Source organism: Suricata suricatta, chromosome 13, assembly GCF_006229205.1.
Source record: "Suricata suricatta isolate VVHF042 chromosome 13, meerkat_22Aug2017_6uvM2_HiC, whole genome shotgun sequence".
NCBI lineage: Eukaryota > Metazoa > Chordata > Mammalia > Carnivora > Herpestidae > Suricata > Suricata suricatta.
Genome location: NC_043712.1, coordinates 16138367 through 16160199, shown reverse-complemented (window position 1 = coordinate 16160199; position 21833 = coordinate 16138367). Strand labels below are relative to the sequence as shown.

Sequence of the window (21833 nt, the reverse complement as noted above, 5' to 3'; positions counted from 1 at the left end):
TGGCATGACTCATTTTCTAATTTTTACTTTTTAAAATTTATTCTGCTATCACTTATTTTCCTCTCTCTTCTAGCCTTCCTTCTCCTCACCTACCCTCCCTCCCTTCCCTCCTCTCTCCGTTCCTTCTTTCCTTCCTCCCTTCTTTCCTTTCCCCCTTCCTCCCTTCCTTCCCTCACTCCTCTTCCCTCCTTTCCTTTTATTCTTTTCTATTAGTTGATATTTTTTCTGCAGGGTAAAGTGCTTTGTAGAATACATATATGTGCAAAGTAAGTTTCCTGTCCTGGGGGAATTCCTGGTTTGGGACGGATATGAGCTATGATAAAATGCCTTTCTATATAGATAAGTATGCATAAGGTCCAGGGCAATGCTTCTAAAAATAATTCAAAGGGAAATGAGGTCACTCTGACCTGGTATGTGTGAGTATGTGGGGCTGAGAGTAGGGGATGCTGAAGAGGGAATGAGAGAACTATGTGGAGGTCAGCTTTGACCTGAGCTGCAAGCATTAGAAGACAACTTTTATCCCCAGACAGCTTGAATCAACGCTTCCTCTTCACACGGAATTTTAGTAACCCTGGGTAAGGTGATATGTGCTCCTTTCCTGAAGGAAACGGACTGTGGGAATCAAACCCCAACATCCAAATTGCCATCCACCATTTACTTTTTATTTTCTCAAGTCATGGGAAACTCCAACTAACTCTAAGATATAAAATATTAACACATCAACTCAGAATAAGCTGTTATCAGGAAGGTGCATTGAGTGTTACTCTTCTACAAGCAATGAGAAATTTCCATCAAATATTAACATAAATCAAAATACTACATCTTAATGTCACCATGGTCTTAACCTACATTATGATGTTTCCCTTACAAGAACCATTGTACAGAGAAGGAAACTAAGGCTTATTGAATAAGTGACTTGGTTGAAGTCACAGAGCTGGGAAGTGATGAAGTATTAGAAGCCAAGACTCCCAATAGAATGAATACCCCATACATTTCAGTTATTATTTCATGCCAAGTCATTGAGGTTATTCCTTGTTGAGTCATTCAGGAGACAGTCGATGGCTATTTACTCTCAGCAGTTCCCTGTGCTGAGCTCTAAAGGAGTCAAAGATGAAAAAAGCATGGTCCCTTTGGCATAGATCAAAAGGGCAGAGTCAAAATAGAAACACAGTTACATTTAGTATTCTAAACATATTTTGTAGTTACTCCCAGCACAATCCATTTCCACAATGTCACATCAAACCTTTTATTTTCTCTTTCTCTCTGTATCTTTTAGCTCCCCTGAGCCTCAACCTTTCAGACCAAGGCACTAAAAATTGTTTTTCTTTTTCTTTTCTTTCCTTCCCACCTCCCTTTTCCTATTTTGACTCAAAGCAGGAAAGGAGGCAAATACTTATAGAAACATAAAATATAAAGTAATTGGGCAGGAAAAGTTTCATCTTGATCATGTAAATAGTAAATATTCATTGTTTTAGTTTATTTTTATTTTAATATGTCTCCCCCCCCCAACCCCACCCTTCCCATTTTAATGGTCGCTCCACAAGGGTCTCTTTGTCCATGCTCTTTTCCTTAGGATCTGTAGATTTCCTTTGCTCCTACCCATCAACAACTCCAAGCCAAGCAGGGAAAGACTAACAGTTCATATTGAAGTCTCTAGCTAACAGAATGTCTGGCTTTGGGAAGAAGAGAAGGATCAAGGATCCACAGGGGTAGAGGAGAACATGTGAGGAGGAGGGTTTGGGGATGATGTTGTCTGCAGTGGAAGGGACAGCTCTTAACTAGAGCTCTCACAAAGGCACCAAGGATAAAACTGGGAGTCTGTGGAGTGTTCATGAGATGAGTTAGTTCTACTAGGGATGTTGCTCTGAATTCCGCACCATACTTTTGACTCTGTGTAGATTGAATTATATTTCTTGAATGTCAGGGAAGCCATTCACTGGGTAATTTTTAGTGTCTCATGTGTATTTCCCAGTTTGCAGATTCTTTCATCTTTTTCCTACCTGATAATCTCCAGTTTTCTGGATCCTTCTAGTATGGGAGACTAAAGGAGAAGAAATCTACTTGTAGAATCTACTTAAGGTAGTTGAAAAATAACATTTACATAGTCATGTCCTTACCTTTTAAATTTTTTTAAATCTTTATTTATTTTTGAGAGAGAGACAGAGCTTGAGTAGAGGAGGGACAGAGAGAAGGAGACACAGAATCTGAAGCAAGCTCCAGGCTCTGAGCTGTTAGCACAGAGCCCGATGTGCGGCTCAAACTCATGGACTGCAAGATCATGACCTGAGCTGAAGTCGGATGCTTAACCAACTGAGTCACCCAGGCGCCACTTATCTTTTTTTAAAAATTTCAAAGATATATGCCCTGAGTTACACATGCATGTACTGTCCACAGTGGTGTGTCATAATGTGACCTACAAGTCTAGCATAGCATTGCATCATATACTTGCTCAAAATATTTTGTCATAGGCTGTCTTCTAGAAAAATGGCAGATATTCCTTTGCAATTTCTCCTTCCTCCTTTGCAGAAGAGTTGCTAAGGAGAGAAGAAATTTGACCAGCAATCAAAGGATGGGCTCACTATTTATAATCTATTCATTCTTTTATTCAATTGATGCTTATTGAGCACTTATTATGTACTTGGTATGGAATGGGCATGAAGCTATAGCTATGAATGGTACAGACAAAATTTGTTCTCTCTTGAATCTTATTAGCCTGTATATGAAATAAAAATCAAATCAATCCCTATTGTCATCCAAAGTTATTACCGTAATCAATGATGTGACTAACATGCACTGAAGTGGGTATCAGGCACTATGATAGGCATGGGGTGTGGACTTAAGCCAGGTTCAACTGCTGTCATCATGGAGCTGGAGGGCCTAGTGAGGGAAGCAGACAATTCACTTCTCCTGAGCATGACAGACGATGCTGTGGGAGGCTAAGAACACGGTGGTAAAGTCTGACTGGGGAGGCTGGGGCAGGTGTCAAGAAGATGTAATGTCTTTTCAATGGCCTATAATGCCCTCAGTGGTCTAGATTAGCATTCTCCACATGGGCACCCTTGCTGGGTGCAATTTCTTGGGTCTAGATCTTTGCACTAATTTATCCATCTAGCTCAGGGTTTCTTAACCTTGGCTATTGATATTTTGGATTCGGGGCCTATCCTGTGCCTTGTGGGATATTTTGCGGCATTCCTGATCTTTCCTTATTGGATGCCGGTAGCAACGCTCTCTGTTCCCAGGTCATGACAAGCCAAAATATTTACAGCGGCATTGACTGACCAAAGTCCCCTAGAGGGAAAACTACCTCCAGTTGAGAACCACTATGCTAACTGGAATATTCTCCCAGATATCTGCATGGTTAGCAAATACTTCAGGAATTTGCTCAAAATGTTACTATCTCATACTTAGACTGCCCTGTTTTAAAAAAAAATAAGTTTATTTATTTCGAAAGAGAGAGAGAGACTGAGCGCACAAGCAGGGGAGGGGCAGAGACAGAGGGAGAAAGAGAATTCACAAGCAGTCTCTGCACTGTTAAGCCAGAGCCCAATGTGGGTTTGAACTCACGAATTCCGTGATCATGATCTGAACTGAAACCAAGAGTCAGATTCTTAACCCACTGAGCCAAGCAGGTGCCTCTCAGACTATCCTATTTAAAACTTTAATTTCACTAACCATTCTTCATCCCTCCGACTCCCTTTTAAAAATTTGGATCCACATATATTAACGTCACCTAATATACTGTGTAACGTATAATTGCTATCAGCTCTCTCCTTGTTAGAACATGAGCTCCATGTAAGCAGGTGTCTGTTTTGTTCATGGCTGTGTCCTCTGTGCCTAGAACAGTGCCTGGCAGAGTTTAAGCATTAAGCACATATTTGGTGAATGAATTAATGAAGGATAGTCAATATTTGTATAGAATTGTAATGTTTAGAGATACCTCTGCATTTAACCCTCAAATAATATTATTAATTAGGCCACAGTGTTGTTTCCACTATAAAGTTAGGGAAACTCAGTGATGTTACAGATAAGTCTCACAGCAAGAAATGATGATGCCAGAAAGTAAATCAGATAATTAAATATTTTAAAACATAGCCCTCTCTAGATTACATGATGCTTTTCCAGAGTCTGAATGAACTGGAAAATTTGGTGATGAGTGAAATGGAACAAAGGAGAGTCTCTTGGCTATAAAGAACCAACCTCTGCCTCATGTTTATGATAAAAAGAGACAAATGATTTTCCTACCCCATGAGAAGGCACTGTATTTTCTACAAGTATTTTAATCTTAATCCACTTGCTATGATGCTATGTGTCTCTGTGTAGGTTAACCCAGGGCACATGTTATGCCCTGGGGAATAATAGGAGGTAGAAAAGTGTAAGAAAGGCCCAGAATAACCACTGGGTCACGTACTCAGTATGGAAAGGTAACAAGTACTCGAAAATACCAGCGACATAGTAAAAACAATTTCAGATACATTGCTCATTGATTCATTCATCAAGCTACTTACTAAGTACCTACTCATGCGCTCAACATATGTGAACATCAGACAAAGCCTCTGCCTTCATGGAGTTTATATTCTACTGGTAGAGACAAACAATATAGAGATGAGAAGTTCCAAGTAATTTTTTATGTTTTAAAGCTATTTGTTTATTTTGAGAGAGAGAGAGGGCAAGAGAGTGGGTGGGGCAGAGAGACAGGGAGAGAGAGAATCCCAAGAAGACGGCATGCCATTAGCATAGTTCATGAACCCTGAGATCACGGCCTGAGCCAAGATCAAGAGTCAGATGCTTACCACACGGAGCCACCCAGTGCTTCCAAAGTAATTTTTTAAATGACACAGAAAATGTCATAAACACTTCAGGCTGGGGAGAAACAGGTACTACTTAGAATGTCTGCCTTGAGAGCTCCCGAGGGTACCCTCACTCTCCCCTGGGACTTGAGGAGAAAATATTGAAACATCCAGGGAAGTACTTAATGTTAGGACTCTGCCCCAGAGACAGGAATTGGGCCATCTGGAGTCAGGAGAATACACTTTATGCTTCTGCTTAAAAGCAACGTGTGTGTGTGTGTGTGTGTGTGTGTGTGTGCGCTTTAGATCATAGGAGCGGTGGTTTAGGGCACATTAAAGGATACAGGACTGGCAGTGGGTATCCGAAGATAAAAGAGAGTTGGTGGGTCAAAATAAAAAGCATTGAGTATTCTATGTCCTTTGTAGATGCAATATACACGTTAGCCTAGGATATGTTGCAAGGAGTCCTTAGAAAATGAATCTCTTTCTTCTCTTTTTAACAGTTGTTTCCTTTATTTACAACAATGTGTTTTGTTGTTGTTTGTCCTCTTAGTAACAAATTATTTCTCACTGAATGTAAAATACCACTGATCTTAAGACGTACCGTTACTGAATTTGCCACTGAGCAAGGAAAAAAAAGAAAGTATAATTGTAATATATTGTCAATTATGAGACATATCCTGATTTGAGAGGTGTTAACATGTGAGAAACTGTGAAATTTGGAACGGTTGGATAGAATCAGATTTAGTTCTTAGATACATCGAACTAATTGGGCCTTTCTTCTCTGAGTCAGGCGCCGCTGTGATTGTTTACCTTTATTATTTTATTTTAATTACCATAAATAGATGTCCTAGGATGCTAAGGTTGTGGCTCAGATAACTCTCTGATCAAGGATGATGTGTGCTCCTCTCTATAATATAGAATTGGCGCTGTGGAGCAGTACCTACAGCGTGTGTGTGTGTGTGTGTGTGTGTGTGTGTGTGTGTGTGCGCGCGCACGCACGCGCGTGCTTGCATGTGCATGCGTACGCGCGTGCGCGCATGTGTGTGAGTTTTGCGTGTCGGGTAGGAGGCGACACTTAGGAGATAAGAGTTCTCACTGGGTGTGGTCTTGGGACGGGTTCTGGCCAATACTGTGTGAGTAGAGATAATGCAGGTCACATCGGAGCAGAGGTTTCAAGGTCCTGTGTGCCCTCCCATGCTGTCTTTATCTTCCACAATAAACTTGGAGGCTGAATATGAATATTGTACCATAACCAGATAAAAGGACCCTGGATCCATGAACTATTCTTGGAGTCCCTGCAGTCAGGAATATTCTTGCTGAACATTGTATGGGCAAGAAATAAACTTCTACTATTGTTTTGAGTCCTTGAAATGTGGAGGTAAATACAGAAGTTAGCCTAACCTAATACAGTTTTGTTCTTTATTTCTTAGGAAAATACGTAGTGCCTGGCAAATAATACCAAACACTTCTTCCAAAACTCTGAGGAAGATGGAAATTCATCAACTGACTGAATGATTTTGGGTCCTGAGCTGACCTCAACAAACGAGTTGCTCCCCATGTCCCTGGAAGAGTCCCCTGCATTGTGCCCTGGGTGGGATTATCACTGTGTGCAGTGGGAATTATGGGCCTGGGCGTTTCTCTTTTGTATTTGATACACTGCCTATCTCTTGGCAGGGCCACACAGAACTGAGGGCTCTGTGACTGAGGTCAGTGGATTACAGTGTGTTAATTCCATGGAAAGAAAAAAGCATCTTTGCAAGGCTCTATCATTAACTCCCCATTCACAGCAAAGAATAATTTTCAAGAAGACTTCTATAAAATGTGTATATTCACATCTCATAAAATATATTCTGGGAGACTGTCTTGAACCCCTTCTCTCAGACCTCATTGTGACCATCACGGGGTCTTCTCTTTAGTGATGGGAAGAAAGGGGACTTGCACCACTACACACATATCACTCTGGCCGCGTGAGTGTTGTGTTCTAGTCGTGGGGTCTTGGTTTGTCTGGTGTGAAATAACATGCATTTGTTTCTTAGAAGGTGGAGTGTGTGTATTTGTGTGGCTCTGTGTACAGTGGAGGTTAAAGCATAAGGCATGAGGTCTGGGCAATATACAGCATTAGAATATTATTAACATGAGGTAATTTATTTGCATCTTAGAAACATTGCTTTGATTTCAGGATAAAGGATGGATTTGAAGAGTTAAGACATTGGCAGAAATAAGCCTGGTCCCTGAGATACCCATTAATAGTGTATTCCACTAATCCAGGCCCAGGGATATATTCAATGGAAATGCTAGTAGAGATGAAGACTGACATTTTAGAATTATGCTATAGATCAAATCTCTAGCAAATGGTAGGATGATTTATTTTAAAATGTAGGTTTTATCAATCTGGTGTGGAGAGACCAACAGATCAAGAGAGGACTGCCATTGAAAATATAGTCTGTTACTCATGGTTCCCAAGAGGAAGGCCAGATACCGCACCACGCAGGGCCACATGTGGGAGCACCAGCATCCGTCAGGAGGCAGAAAGAGCAAACAGAGGACACGGGCAGGAGGCTTTGCTGGAATTTCTGAAGTGGGAAAGGCAAGAAAACATAGGGTCAACAGGCTAGTTGGCTAGTTTGAATAATTTCAGGAAGCTTTGGGGTATAGGTGCTTTCTCTGGGTATCTGTGCCTGGCCCTGTGATGATGATTAGGGGAGACCATCGCCCCCTAGAGGTTAAAAGCCAAGCAGAACAGGCATTCGAAGTATGAGCTTTAGGGCACCTGGGTGGCTCAGTCAGTTAAGCGTCTGACTTTGGCTCAGGTCATGATCTCAGTCTGTGGGTTCGGGCCCTGTGTCAGACATTGTGCTGACAGCTCAGAGTCTGGAGCCTGCTTTGGATTCTGTGTCTCCCTCTCTCTCTGCCCCTCCCCTGCTTGCGCTGTCTCTCTCTCTCAAAAATAAATAAAAACCATTTTAAAAAATAAACAAACATTAAAAAATTAAAAAGAAAAAAGAAAAAATTATGTGATTTAGATTGGTTCATTTGTATACGAAAAGTGAACTTCAGAGCAAATCACTTACTGTCTTTAAGGACTGGCTAGCTCTGGGAGGGTACAGTCTATCCTAGTCAGCAATGCTAGGAGGCGGAGTAACAAAATGCAGAAAATAAGAAAATATAGTTAATGTGCATTTGATGAGAAAAATGAGGAAGTCAATTTCTCATCAGGGATGACCCACGATTTCAGTCCAGGATGACTATATGGACGTGAAATGCTATTTACATTTCAAAGAACTATTCTTTTTTATTGAGCACCTACTCTGTGCTAGGTACTGCTCTATGATCTTTATATAGGCTCAGTTAATCCTCAAAGCAAAGGTTCGACAATGGGACTATTTTTAGCTTAATTTTACACCTGTGTTGAAAAAGACTTTGAGAGTCTGTGCTCAGTTGCCTAAGACATGCTCCCTCAGAGCTTGATATTAGGGATGTTGAACTTGAGGTGCCTCAGGACATCTTGGTAGAAGTATCTAGGACACAATGCTAGCAATATCCCCATTATTACCTATGTTCTTATTCAACAGAAGCTTGCCTTAGACTTGCTACATCCCAGATACAGCTCTAGGAGTTTAACAAATGCTCTCTTATTTAACCTCATGGCAATACTTTGAGGTATTTATTATTATCCCCATTTTACTTATATTTTTAATGATCATAATAGCTATGAATTTATGGAATATACTGATGAAGCATGTACTAAACATTTTATGTAAATTAACTAAAGTTGATCATGTAAGACAAATGTGATTATCTCCATTTCAAAGACTGGAAAACTAAGGCTTAGTGGCTTGCATCATCAGACTACTGTCACATGGCTTGACCTTTATGAATTTCATAGATTCAAACTGCCTTTCCGATTAAAGCTACTGTCCCATTTTGCAGACCAGAAGTTAAGGATCAGTGGTATAAAGTGACTGACAACTGCTGTGTGGTCATCCATAAGTCACCCAGGCTCAATTTGAATTTCAGTATATTCAACTCTTCAAATGGTGGTTCACTGGAGCCGTGTTTTCAATCAGTTTCACAAACATGAGTTTCTTCCCAAGATTTCACAAGAGTGGACATTACTATGGGCTGAATTGTATTCTCCTCAAAATCCATGTTGAAGTCCTCCAGTCCCTCAGAACGTGACTGTGTTTTGAGACTGAAGCTTTAAACAGGTAATTAAGATAAAATGAAGTCATACAGACAACTAATCTGTAATCCAAAACGACTGGTGTCCTTTTAAGAAGGAGAAATTAGGACAGACACACACACAGGGAAGACCAAGTGAAAGCAGCCACCTGTAAGCCAAAGAGGGAGCCTGAAAAGACGCCTTGATCTCAGACTTCCAGGCTCCAGAACTTCATGAGGAAATAAACATCTGCCCTCCACCTCCCCTCCCTCCGAATCCCGCCCCTGCCAGTGTGTGGTAATCTGTCATGGTAACCTTAGGAAATGAATACACACAGTGAGTTTCCTCTACTAAAAAGAAACTAGAAAGCCACGTCCTGGATTGCCATCAGGCTGCTTGACCAGTTTGATCACTTTCCTAAGCTCATTAACCAGGAAGTCAGATGACTTCCCAGGATCAAATTCAGCTTCCTCTTGCTGTTACTTGGACCACTGATCTGCAGACATTTTCTTCTGACTTCCCCTCCTGTGACGAGCCGACATAAATATTAGAGAAACAAAAGCCCAGAATGCTAAGGTTGCCATTCTCACTTCCTCTTGCTCCTGTACGCAGCATTGCTTTGAATACAGTCATTGTCCTGGGGCACTGAGCAGCAGAGAGAAGGCGGCAGTGCCCCGGAGGCCACCCCAGCAGGCGGATACAGTGTGTCATGTTTCACCGAGCCATTTGTGGACACAGAAAATGCCAGAATGATGGCTCCTACCCGCCTGGCTGGGACTCTGATCCCAGCCATGGCCTTCCTCTCCTGCCTGAGACCCGAGAGCTGGGAGCCTTGTGTGGAGGTACGTGGTTAGTGTCAGCTCCTCTCCTGTGAGATCTGCCTTGCTTCTGAAACACTGCTCTCTGCCCAGAACTTCCCACTGTGGGTCCCCTGCTAGTTGCTGAGTTTCATTTGCAAAAAGGAGTCAGATTACCTTAAGGACTTGAGAAGGCACAAGAACAAAACAATCCATGGTTACCTTGGTTATTAGCACTTTAAGTGCTAATAGGGGCTTTAGGTCAGATAGATCTGCTTAAAATCACTGTTCTTTGACTTCTGGGCTGTGTGATCTTGAAGAAGCTATTAAACCTCTCTGAAGCTAATTTTCACATCTATAAAAGCATTATAATAATAACTGCTTCAATCGAGAGCTACTAGAAGTCTGCTTCCTGTCATTTCCTTCTGCTAGTGGTCTGTACTCTGTATCAAGCACTCACTCTGCCCCTTTGAATCTCAGGAAGGCCTGTGTGTGTGTGTGTGTGTGTGTGTGTGTGTGTGTGTGTGTGTTGTCTCTTAATAGGGAGAGCTTTCTAGTGGATTTCAGACTTCTGGATCTAGCCCTAGCTCCAAAGGATGAAAAGAAATGAGATTGGAAAAGAAAAGGGGAGAGAGAGAAATAGAGGAAAAGATGGAAGAAGAGAGACAAAGAGACAATGGGTGGGGGAAGAGAGAACCATGTAAAATGATAAATGATAGCTAAGGCTATGTTTTCTTTCTTTGTGAAAAACCAACGGACCTGGACCTTTGCATAATCTCATTCCTCCCCTCCGCCCCCACCACCACCGCATGGACTTTCACAGGTGCTTTGGAAGTCCAGGATAGAACCCAATAACCAAGAGAATGTGGGATTTAATGTGTGACAGGGTCAGACACTCAAGAAATGCATAATTAGGGGTGTGCTGATATTGAGGGCATGGGGGAAATACCATACTTTAATGCGTAACAAAGACAACTTTGTCGCCTCAAAGTCTTCCCTTCCTCCAATTCCCTGACCAGAGCCCCATTCCTTGTCTCTGTGTCCCTCCTGTTCGGTTAATGGGGATCCTCCAACCAAAGTCACTGCTAGATAAAATCACACCTTCCCTTTCCCCGTACCCCATATTCTCAGTTTCCAAAACCCGTCCAACCCTACCCATCCCCTAAGTGCCACCTTAAGGCAGGTCCTCAGTTTTCCTGGCCTTGACTCTTGGGTAGTAACTTGTCTCCTCCTTCTAGTCCCCTTTCCATTCTAATTAACTCTGCACATTTTTGCTTGTTGTTTATTTGTTGTTTTGCCTGAGGCTCCGTTCTAACAAATTGCCCTCTTAAAAAATTGTGATAACTTTTGAGTGCTATTAGGACAGTTTGCTACCCCAGGGCCTTTGCACTAGCTTCCTCTAGCTAGAATGCTTTGCTCCTAGATCAGTGCTGCCCAAAGGCAATATCATGTGGGGCATACAATCTTATTTAAGTTTTTTTTTAATTTTTTTTATGTTTTTATTTATTTTTGATACAGAGACAGACAGAGCATGAGAGGGGGAGGGGCAGAGAGAAGGAGACACAGAACTGGAAGCAGGCTCCAGGCTCTGAGCTAGCTGTCAGCACAGAGCCCTACACGGGGTTCGAACCCACAAACGTGAGATCTGACCTGAGCCGAAGTCAGAGGCTTAACCAACTGAGCCACCCAGGCACCCCTTAAGTTTGAAGAATAAATATAACCAACTAAATTTAGCCAAAGTTGTACTTAAGCAAATTTTAGCTAACTAAATTTAAAATGTAGCTTTAAGTTTTCAGATCACCACTTTGAAAAAATAAAAATTGATAAATCTAATTTTAATATTTTTATTTAACCCAGTGTATTCAAAATATTATCTGAAAATGTAATATACACTAAACTATTAACAAAATATTTCATATTCTTTCTTTGGCACAAAGTGTTTGAGATTTATATGTATTTTACATTTAATATACCTCTCAGTTTAGACTGAGTTTTTCATGCTCAATAGCCATGTGTGGCTAGTGGCTACCATGCTGGAAAGTGCAGTTTTATTTATCATCTTGATTTTATCCCTCACTTCGTTCATATTTCTGCTAAAATGTCACTTCCTCCTGGACATATTCCTTGATCACCTAATGTAGAACTCCCTACGTCTCATATTTGCCTCTAATCTCTATAATGCTTTATTATTTTTATAGCACATCATTATTTACTTTTTGTGTATTTGTTCACTGTTTGTCTTTCTTTTTAAAATAAAACCTAGGGGCGCCTGGGTGGCTCAATCAGTTAAGCATCATGATCTCACAGTTTGTGAGTTTGAGCCCCACGTCTGGGTCTGTGCTGACAGCTAGCTCAGAGCCTGGAGCATATTTCAGATTCTGTGTCTCCCTCTCTCTCTGACCCTCCCCTGCTCATGCTGTCTCTCTCTGTCTCTCAAAATAAAATAAAATAAAATAAAATAACATAAAATAAAATTTATAAGGGAACAATATCATTGCTGATTTTATTTATCACTATATCCCAGCATTTTGTGCTGGTCTCAGTCTATTAATAGCCAATATTGTGGTTGGACCGGCCCTTGTGGTTCTTTGTGATTGTAAGGTACCCTTCAGCAATAACCATCTGGAAACTGCAAAACTAAAATTTTATTACTTATAAGACCTGGAAATTATACAGCACATGTAGGGCCATGCAGAAATATTGAGGGTAGAGAGAAAAAATACTCAAGCACTTGGGCTTCTGTTTTACTAGGGTTCAGGATGGGGGCCTAGGGTTTCCCTGGCTCCCTTCTTACTAGTGAATTTAAAACATAAGAGCAGGACTTAAAGGGAGGAGGTAGAGGCGGGGGCGGGGGAGAAGGCTCCATGGGGGAGAGAGACCTGGCCCTGTTGAGTCACGTGGCTGGTGTTGTTTGTTTAGCCCTCTTTGAAGCTGATGCCTCCCCATTTAAGCTTAAACCAGACACCTGAATAGCAAGAAATGGCTACTGTTAATGCTTAGAGAACACCCAGCCCCTAGCCCGTAGAAGTTGCTCAACTTATATATTCTAGATGGTTAAAAGTACTACCACAGGGCTCTGGCTTCTCCACTGGATCAGGATTCACTTCTCCTACTACGGACCAGCTGCTCTGAATTAGTTTTCATCCTCTCCTTGCTTACATTAATTCTCTCCCTCTTTGTCTTTCCACATATCCAAGTCTTACTCATCCTTGGAGATTCACCTTGAATTCTTCACTTTCTCAGAGACCATCCATAATCCCTGGATCCAGAATTGGTCTCTACCATTTGTGAGCCAAAGGAAATATTTTGGAAATGTTAGGGAAAAAATTTTTTTTCCAGGCATGGTTTAAGGTCCTTTTCAGTAGGAGTGAGCTGTGTTCGTATATCAGCTCTTCCTCTACATTATAAGCTCACTGAAGTCTGGAGGAGCCCTTTCACATTGGTCTTTGTACTGTCCATAGCACTTAGAGAAAATGCCTATGCTTTGCATTTAAGCAAATCTTCATTCTATCAGGTATTCATTCATTTACTCAATAAATACTTAGTGAGCATTCACCATTTGCCAGGCACAATTCTGAGTGCTGGAGATATAGCAGAGAGCAAGAATATCAAAGTTTATGAATTAGTGAGGGAAATGAACAAGACACATTAACAATCACATAGACAAGGTAATGTTAGACGGTGATCCACCCTGTGAAGGCAGATGACAGCGCATAAGGGAAGGATGCCTGGTACCATCCTCTATGAGACAGTGTGGTCCGGGAGGCTCCTACAAGAAATGGCATGTCAATCAGTAAAGTGAAATGCTGCACACGTGTCCTGAAAGACTTTATGCAGATTACTCCACCATTCTGACTTCTTTAAAAGGCTTATTTGAAGATTAAAGTAGATAACATATAAGAAATATGCCCACATATGGTAGGGGATTAATAATAACTAATAATAAGAAATGTTAACATATATTGATCATTTACACTGTAACAGGCTTTGGGATAATCTCTTTAAATACTTTCTTTCATTTAATCCTTTTAACAGATTATTGGTTTTAAACAGAAAACTGAAATTAGCTGGCTTAAGCAAGAAATTTTGTGGAAGAAATCAGAGAATTCAGAAATTAAATGGGTGGGGAGGAGGGGGGAGGGGGGAAGAGAGGTGGTGGTGATGGTGGAGGGCACTTGAGGGGAAGAGCACTGGGTGTTGTATGGAAAACAATTTGACAATAAAATATTAAAAAAAAAAAGAAATTAAATGGGAAGTGAAAGAACAAGGACTACGAAGAGTTGGAGAAAGCACGGTAGAAACAAGCACATGAACCAAGGGAGCATTAAGTACTTGGCCTTATTTACTAGGTTCCACCACAGGAGTCTATGCATCTGAAGGATTTTTCCCCATTTCTGTGTTACCTGCTCACAGGTCAATGAGCCGAAGGAGAGAATGCAATTGGCAAAAATTGAGTTATGACTGTGAAGTCCAGACACCCTTAACCAGTAGTCTCCCTGAGGCTGTATACAATTGTGGGGTATTTGGGGGAAGAAAAGGTTTTGCCCCAAATCACACAGAAGAACTGGGGTGAAACTCAGAGCTTCTGGACTCCAGAGCTTTAGCCTTTCACCACTTGATTCCACTGCTTCTCCCTAAATGCTGCCATTGGGATCGTAAACGTTAGAAAACGGAATGTAATAGGTGCTCTCCCCTTCCAAATCTGGAGTAAGAGATTTTATAACGTGAGTGGATAAATGAACAAATGAGTGAATGGATGGATAGATAGATGGATGGGTGAAAAGAGGTTGGATGGTCCCAGTGCCTGTACTGGAGGTGGAAGGGAGTGAAGAGGGCAGTCTATCAGTCCGCTGAGGTGCATGTTTTAAGACACTGTATCTAATGGGTGATCATTGCAGGTGGTTCCTACCATTACTTACCAATGCATGGAGCTGAATCTTGACAAAATCCCCGACAACATCCCCGCATCAGCCAAGAACCTGGACCTGAGCTTTAACCCCCTGGGTCATTTAGGCAGCCATAGCTTCTCCAACTTCCCAGAACTGCAGGTGCTGGATTTATCCAGGTAATGACTGAGCTTTTACCTACTGCACCGATCTATCATTTCATTCTTATGTCAGGAATCTCCTCTTTATTCACTTAGTCATTCAACAGGTATCTTACTTGCTGTATAACTTTGGGCATGCCCTTTCCTTTCTCCGGGTCTCAGTTTCTTCATCTGTGAAATGAGCAGCTGGACAAGACAGTTTCTAAGGACAGTTCTATGTTTTGATTTTAAGACAGAGGAGAAAATTGACTCAAACTCTTTCACCAGCAGGTATTTATTGATTACTACTTGGTATATAGTATACAGTCTACTAGGAAACAAAAAGGTTTATTGGTATATTCTATACAACTCCAGCTACTAAAGAGAGCATACACACTTGAAAGAAGTAACATATTAAAATCCTTAGCATGGTACAAGTCACATAGTAGGCATTCCATAAATGTTACTTGATTCTGCTTTTGGATTTGAACCTGAGATAAGGATGGTAGTACACACAGGTAAGTGATGAGCTATGTGCAAACTAGAAGCAAAATGCTGTGCTATTCAGAAGAGAAGCCTTCTTTGTGGTGGGTAATCAAGACAGATTTCATGAACTGAGTGGGATTCAAAGAATACCTAGAATATTGAAAGTGAGATAGAAATAAAGAAATAGGAAGATACAAGTAACCCAAGAAGAATGATGACAAGATCAAAGAAAAAGATCTGCTATGAGAAAGAACAGTGAGTAAGATTTCTCTTTTCTGATGCAGGGAAATTTAACATTTATTAGGACAGGTGAAATTATTATCATTATTTTGGGGAGAGAATTGAATACTAACATTATTTTCATCATTAAGGCCTTACTTTAAAATGTACTAAATAATGAATCATACTCTATAAGAGTTTGTGGAAAATGCAAAAGCATTTTAAATATGACTTTTTATATAGAAATCTTTAATAAATTCTAAGGCCATAGCATGAAAATCTTCTATAGAGCAGATCTTTCTATAGAAAGAAGAGAAGGCATCTGATGTTTTATACTCTAATTTGGACACTGAAAGAGTATAACAAAGGGGGAATGGAGCATTTTTAAAGACAGTGGGGTTGAGCAGAGAGCTCTGTGGGGCTCAGGAGACTTGAGCCAGATCTTCCTCCAACACTTACAGCCATGTGGCTTGAGGCATGTCACTTGACCTCCCTGAGTCTCAGTATTCTTACCTGTGAAATAGAAATAATGAAACCTACCACACAGGACTATATTTGGTCATGGATGTTAACAGGTATACATATTAAAAACCTTATAAAGTAGACTTTATAAGGATAAGCATGTCATTATTATAGCACTTTGTTAGTTTCTGAATTTCAGTTTTCTGAGTAAGACTTTTTCAGGAACTGTCATTAAGATAAACAGATCATCCCTCCCCCTTTTTAAAGCAAGAAGTAGTTTTTCATCAGACCATGTGTTTTGTAAGGAACACTTAACAAACTTTTCTCAGAGACCTTAACTATGTGCCTCAAGAAAGGCCAGCTCTCTCTCTTGATTTTGGTTTAGGGCAAGAACAAACCTAGTATTGTAGATATCCTTTCACATCTCATATTCATTCACAATGTTCACATGTAGTGATTCAACTACTCCTCTAGAATGCTTTCTAATAGACCCTATTATTCTTATGGAAACATATTGATCTATTTTTCTTTTTTTGGATGAAGAAACTGAGGTGCAGAGAGTGTAAGTAATTTATCTACACTCACTCTCTACATTTTGTAGAACTTTCTGGCAGTGGAGATTCATAGTCACATCTCCTGCTTCCAAGTTAACTGTTCTCTTCATCTTAATTTTCTGTTTCTCTAGAGTGATGAGTCCCCTTTGATGAGACAAAGAAACAGCAAGACCTCTCCAGTTGTGCCTGATGCACAGAGCAGTATACATAAGTTTATGGGTTACAACATTCTATAACTGAAAGCAACTTGAGGAATAATCAAGTTTAGCTGCCTCATTTAGAAAGGTGATAACTGAGGTCCAGAGAGGAAGTTTCCAAGATATGAGAGAAAGGACAACAGAGACACCAGAACCGAGATGTCTTGTCCCCCTTTCCAGTGTTCTTTCTATACCATCTACTACCTTCTATTGAGTTACCAATCAATAACAAAAGCTTGGGCCAAAATGCTTTTATTACCCATGACCCACATGGAAGGGATAGGACAAGTGGAGAAACTGTAAATGTAATTCAGGTTGGATTAGGAAGTAACTCACTTGCAAACCTTAACTGTCATCCACTTGTAGGGCAGGCAGGTGTTTCATTAATTGGCTGGATAAATACCTTATCTCTAGGACGTATCTATGAACATTGTATATAGTATGGTCCATTCCTCTTGGGACAAAATTCAAAATCCTTTATCCAGTTTTGAAGCCTCCTTTCTCCACAAGCTCGTCTCACACTCTGCTACTTCCCTCTCTGCACTCCAGACACAGAAGCAGTTTCTCATGGTTCCTCCATGTATCATGGCTGTTGCTTACCTCAGAGTCACTTCCTTTTCCTGGTAATCCTTACTCATCTTTCAGATTTCAACTTAAGTGCTCTCAGAGAAGTCTGCTTTGGTCCCCCTTGTCTAGGTCCATTCCTCTGATATAAGGTTTCATAGTACACTTTCCTTTTCTCCCATGCAACTCACTCCCATCACCTATTACTAACATTTACCTGTGATAACTGCAACTTTCAAATATCTAGCTATCATACACGGAGAGTTCTGCATAGACATTGAGGGTATCTGTAACACGAATGTATAATTTTTTATATCTTTAAAATTGACATTGACTGGTTATTTAGCATGCCTAACGACTAACAGCTATCTGTATCATTTGCGCCAATCTGATGGACAATCACAATTACATGTGGCAGGAAACAGCGAAAGTTAATCCAAGGCACTTACATACTCTATCAGCCATACAGTCTTCATGTGCCCCCATTGTTGATCTTGAACTGACTTCTTTCTGATGGATGTGCTGCCTCTGCTTAGCATGGGTGCCCAGTGTGATAAAAGAGTTTGTTGTTGTGTCTGGTGTGATAATTCTACATCTGTGGGGTTTCTTACTTGGTCATGTCGTGATCTATCCTGCGTCATGTCTTTGTCTATGGCATATCTGATACGGCATTTCACATCTGTGTGAAGAGCTAGATGACTGGGGTGGTTACCCCATTTTTAGTTTTGACTCAGCAGTAATACTATATAATCTGTATCTCTTTTCCCTATAGGTGTGAAATTCAGATCATTGAAGATGATGCATATCAGGGCCTAAACCACCTCTCCATCTTGATATTGACAGGAAATCCTATCCAGAGGTTATTCCCGGGAGCTTTTTCTGGACTGTCGAGTTTACAGACGCTCGTGGCTGTGGAGACAAACATAGCATCTCTAGAGGACTTCCCCATTGGACATCTCAAAACTCTGAAGGAGCTTAATGTGGCTCACAATCTTATCCATTCCTTCAAATTACCTGAATATTTTTCTAACATGCCCAACCTGGAATACGTAGATCTCTCCAATAACAAGATCCAAAATATTTATCATAAAGACTTACAGGTTCTACGTCAAATGCCTCTACTCAAACTTTCTTTAGACTTGTCCCTAAACCCTTTACACTTTATCCAACCAGGTGCCTTTAAAGAAATTAAGCTCCGAGAACTGACTTTGAGAAGTAATTTTAATAGTGCAGATGTAATGAAAGCTTGCATTCAAGGTCTGGCAGGTTTACAGATCCATCAGTTGGTTCTGGGAGAATTTAAAAATGAAAGGAATTTGGAAAGATTTGACAAATCTATCCTGGAGGGACTGTGCAATTTGATCATAGAAAAAATCCGGATAGCATACTTTGATGAATTCTCGGAGGGTGCTTCTGACTTATTTAATTGTTTGGCAAACGTTTCTACAACTTCTCTGGTGCATCTGGATTTACACAGGCTAAAACACCTCTCTAATAATCTCAGATGGCAACGGTTAGAATTGGTTAACTGTGAATTTGAACAATTTCCCATGTGGCAGCTCGACTCTCTGAAGGAGCTTGTTTTCTCTGCCAACAAAGGTGTGAGCACTTTTACTGAGGTGAAGTTGGAAGGCCTTGAGTTTCTAGATCTCAGCAAAAATGGCTTTAGTTTCAAGAGTTGCTGTTCTCAGGCCGATTTGGGAACAACCAGACTGAAGCATTTAGATCTGAGCTTCAACGATATTATTACCATGAGTTCAAACTTCTTGGGCTTAGAACAGTTAGAATATCTAGATTTCCAGCATTCTAATTTGAAACAGGTCAGTGATTTTTCGGTATTCCTGTCCCTCAAAAACCTCCGTTACCTTGATATTTCTTATACTCACACCCGAGTTGCCTTCCATGGCATCTTCAACGGCTTAGGCAGCCTCCAAGTCTTGAAAATGGCTGGCAATTCTTTCCAGAACAACTTCCTTCCAAACATTTTCGTGGACCTGACCAACTTGGTCGTTCTAGACCTCTCTGATTGTCAGCTGGAACAGGTGTCCCAGGTGGCATTTAACTCCCTCCCGAAACTTCAGTTGCTAAATATGAGTCACAACAACCTCTTGTCATTGGATACACTTTCTTATGAACCTCTTCACTCCCTCCAGACTCTAGATTGCAGTTATAATCGTATTGTGGCCTCTAAGGAGCAAGAACTACAGCATTTTCCAAGTAATCTATCTTCCTTAAATCTTACTTGGAATGACTTTGCTTGTGATTGCGAACACCAGAGTTTCCTGCAGTGGGTCAAGGACCAGAGGCAGCTCTTGGTGGAAGTTGAACTGATGGTGTGTGCAAAACCTTTAGACATGCAGGGGATGCCCATACTGAATTTTAGGAATGCTACCTGTCAGGTGAGCAAGACCATCCTTACTGTGTCGGTCCTCACTGTACTCTTGGTTTCTCTGGTGGCGGTTCTGGTGTATAAGTTCTACTTTCACCTGATGCTTCTTGCTGGCTGCAAAAAGTATAGCAGAGGTGAAAGCACCTATGATGCCTTCGTTATCTACTCAAGCCAGGATGAAGACTGGGTGAGGAATGAATTGGTAAAGAACTTGGAGGAGGGGGTGCCCCCTTTTCAGCTCTGCCTTCACTATAGAGACTTTATTCCTGGTGTGGCCATCGCCGCCAACATCATCCAGGAAGGTTTCCATAAAAGCCGGAAGGTTATCGTCGTGGTGTCCCAGCACTTTATCCAGAGTCGATGGTGCATCTTTGAGTATGAGATTGCCCAGACCTGGCAGTTTCTGAGCAGCCATGCTGGCATCATCTTCATCGTCCTGCAGAAGTTGGAGAAATCCCTGCTGCGGCAGCAGGTGGAGCTGTATCGGCTCCTCAACAGGAACACCTACCTGGAGTGGGAGGACAGCGTCCTGGGGCGACACATCTTCTGGAGACGACTCAGGAAAGCCTTGCTGGATGGTAAACCATGGAGTCCAGAAGAAACGGCAGATGCAGAAAGCAGCTAGCATGAAAGAGTAACCTCTGCCTGAGGAGGAAGAGTTCCTGCAGTGCTTCTTGTCCAGCTGGATCCCGTACTTTTGTCCAGTTAACGAGTATTAAATGGTGCCACATACCTGGCGTTGTGCTAAGGGCAGACAGTTCAGTGGTGCCTGAGGTACACGGGACTGCTGACCTCATGGGGCTGGCAGTGCAGGGGGAATAAATACTGTGCTAAATTACAGAACCTCAAGGTGGATGTTTCAACCAAATCAGCTAAGGAGACCATGGCAGGGAAAGTCAACTCAACTCTTACCCTATCAAACTGAATTAGAACTAAGAGAGACTGGGCCCTGGTGAAATCAGAAAAAGGTATAGTTCTTCACCTGAGTCTTCTGAATGGAAACTACCTCAATGTTTTACGTTTTAGCCATCTTAATGCTAACTGAACTAGGTCTTCACTCACTTTTCCGTTTTCTATTGAATGCAATTTAAATTCCACTTAACAACTCAGAAGGCTCCTAATTCAGACCATCTCCCCTCCCATTTAAGTCTGTTTCCTTGCATAGTCTAAAGTCTATAAGTAATTCCAAAGGAAATCTGATGAACACGTATCCAAAAACATCCTTGTCTTTCTTTCGCATGTTCTATATACTAACTATATGTGCCTGATATATTTTTGTTTTTATAAATCTAGTTATCATTTTTCATGTCTTCTCTATAAACTCTTACCATAAATAAGGCTTTTAAAGCCATGCTAGAAATTTCCATATTTAAGCAGTATCATTCAAGCAAATATGTAAAATACACTCCATCACTCTGTCAGTTGATGTCACTCTAAAGTTATTACCTACTAACTTATGACTGTCACGAAGGAAGAATTAAAATGATTTGGTTTATAGGGGCACTTTTTGTAAGAGAGAAGGACATATCCAAATTCCTGGTTTCATAATGAGCAATTCAGGCTAAGGGTAGGCTAAGAAATGGGATGACTCCAGGAGGTCATTTTTTGATGGTCCTACAAACATCTGGCTGATACAGTTGGAGTGACCACACAACAAAAGCTGCAACAGTCTCTTCCACAGCAGATGAGTATGGTCTGAGAGCACACTGACTTCTTCAGCGATTTTGAAATAGTTAAGATGGGGAATGTACACTGCTGTTTCCTGTTGGGTATCACGCCGTGACCACATTTCGGAAAGAAGAGATGTTATGTTTGAGAAAATAACGTCACCAAGGGTAAAGTGGGTCATATTGAGGGGAATTCTTAGAAGAGTACACACCTATCTTCCCAAGAATTGTACATTGAAGGGGAGAACAGTGAAGACACTCAGAAAATATTTGTGTCAAAACTGAAAACATGGCCACACCCAACCACGTGCTTGTGACTGTTTCAGAGTGCATTTTGGTTGGACCATCATGGGAGTTGTCACACACACCTGCGTGTGGTTATAGGTCTTAAGTGGTTGTGAAAGTGGAGACTGGATCTATGTATTTGTACACATGGCTCTAAGTATTACTGTCCGTGTCTGTGTGGATGCAAGAGTGTGTGTGTGTCTGTGTGATTGTGTCTGCATGGAACAGTGTGATT

At 41.1% G+C, this 21833-nt stretch overlaps 1 protein-coding gene across 1 annotated transcript; it reads left to right on the top strand.

Moving 5' to 3' along the window:
* Positions 1 to 9317: 9317 nt before the first annotated feature.
* TLR4 (toll like receptor 4) lies at positions 9318 to 21623 on the top strand. The gene is made up of 3 exons (XM_029921213.1): positions 9318 to 9794; positions 14648 to 14814; positions 18030 to 21623. The coding sequence occupies exons 1-3, from the start codon at positions 9702 to 9704 to the stop codon at positions 20269 to 20271; spliced, it is 2502 nt and encodes an 833-aa protein (XP_029777073.1). The 5' UTR covers positions 9318 to 9701; the 3' UTR covers positions 20272 to 21623.
* The last annotated feature ends 210 nt before the right edge of the window (positions 21624 to 21833 follow it).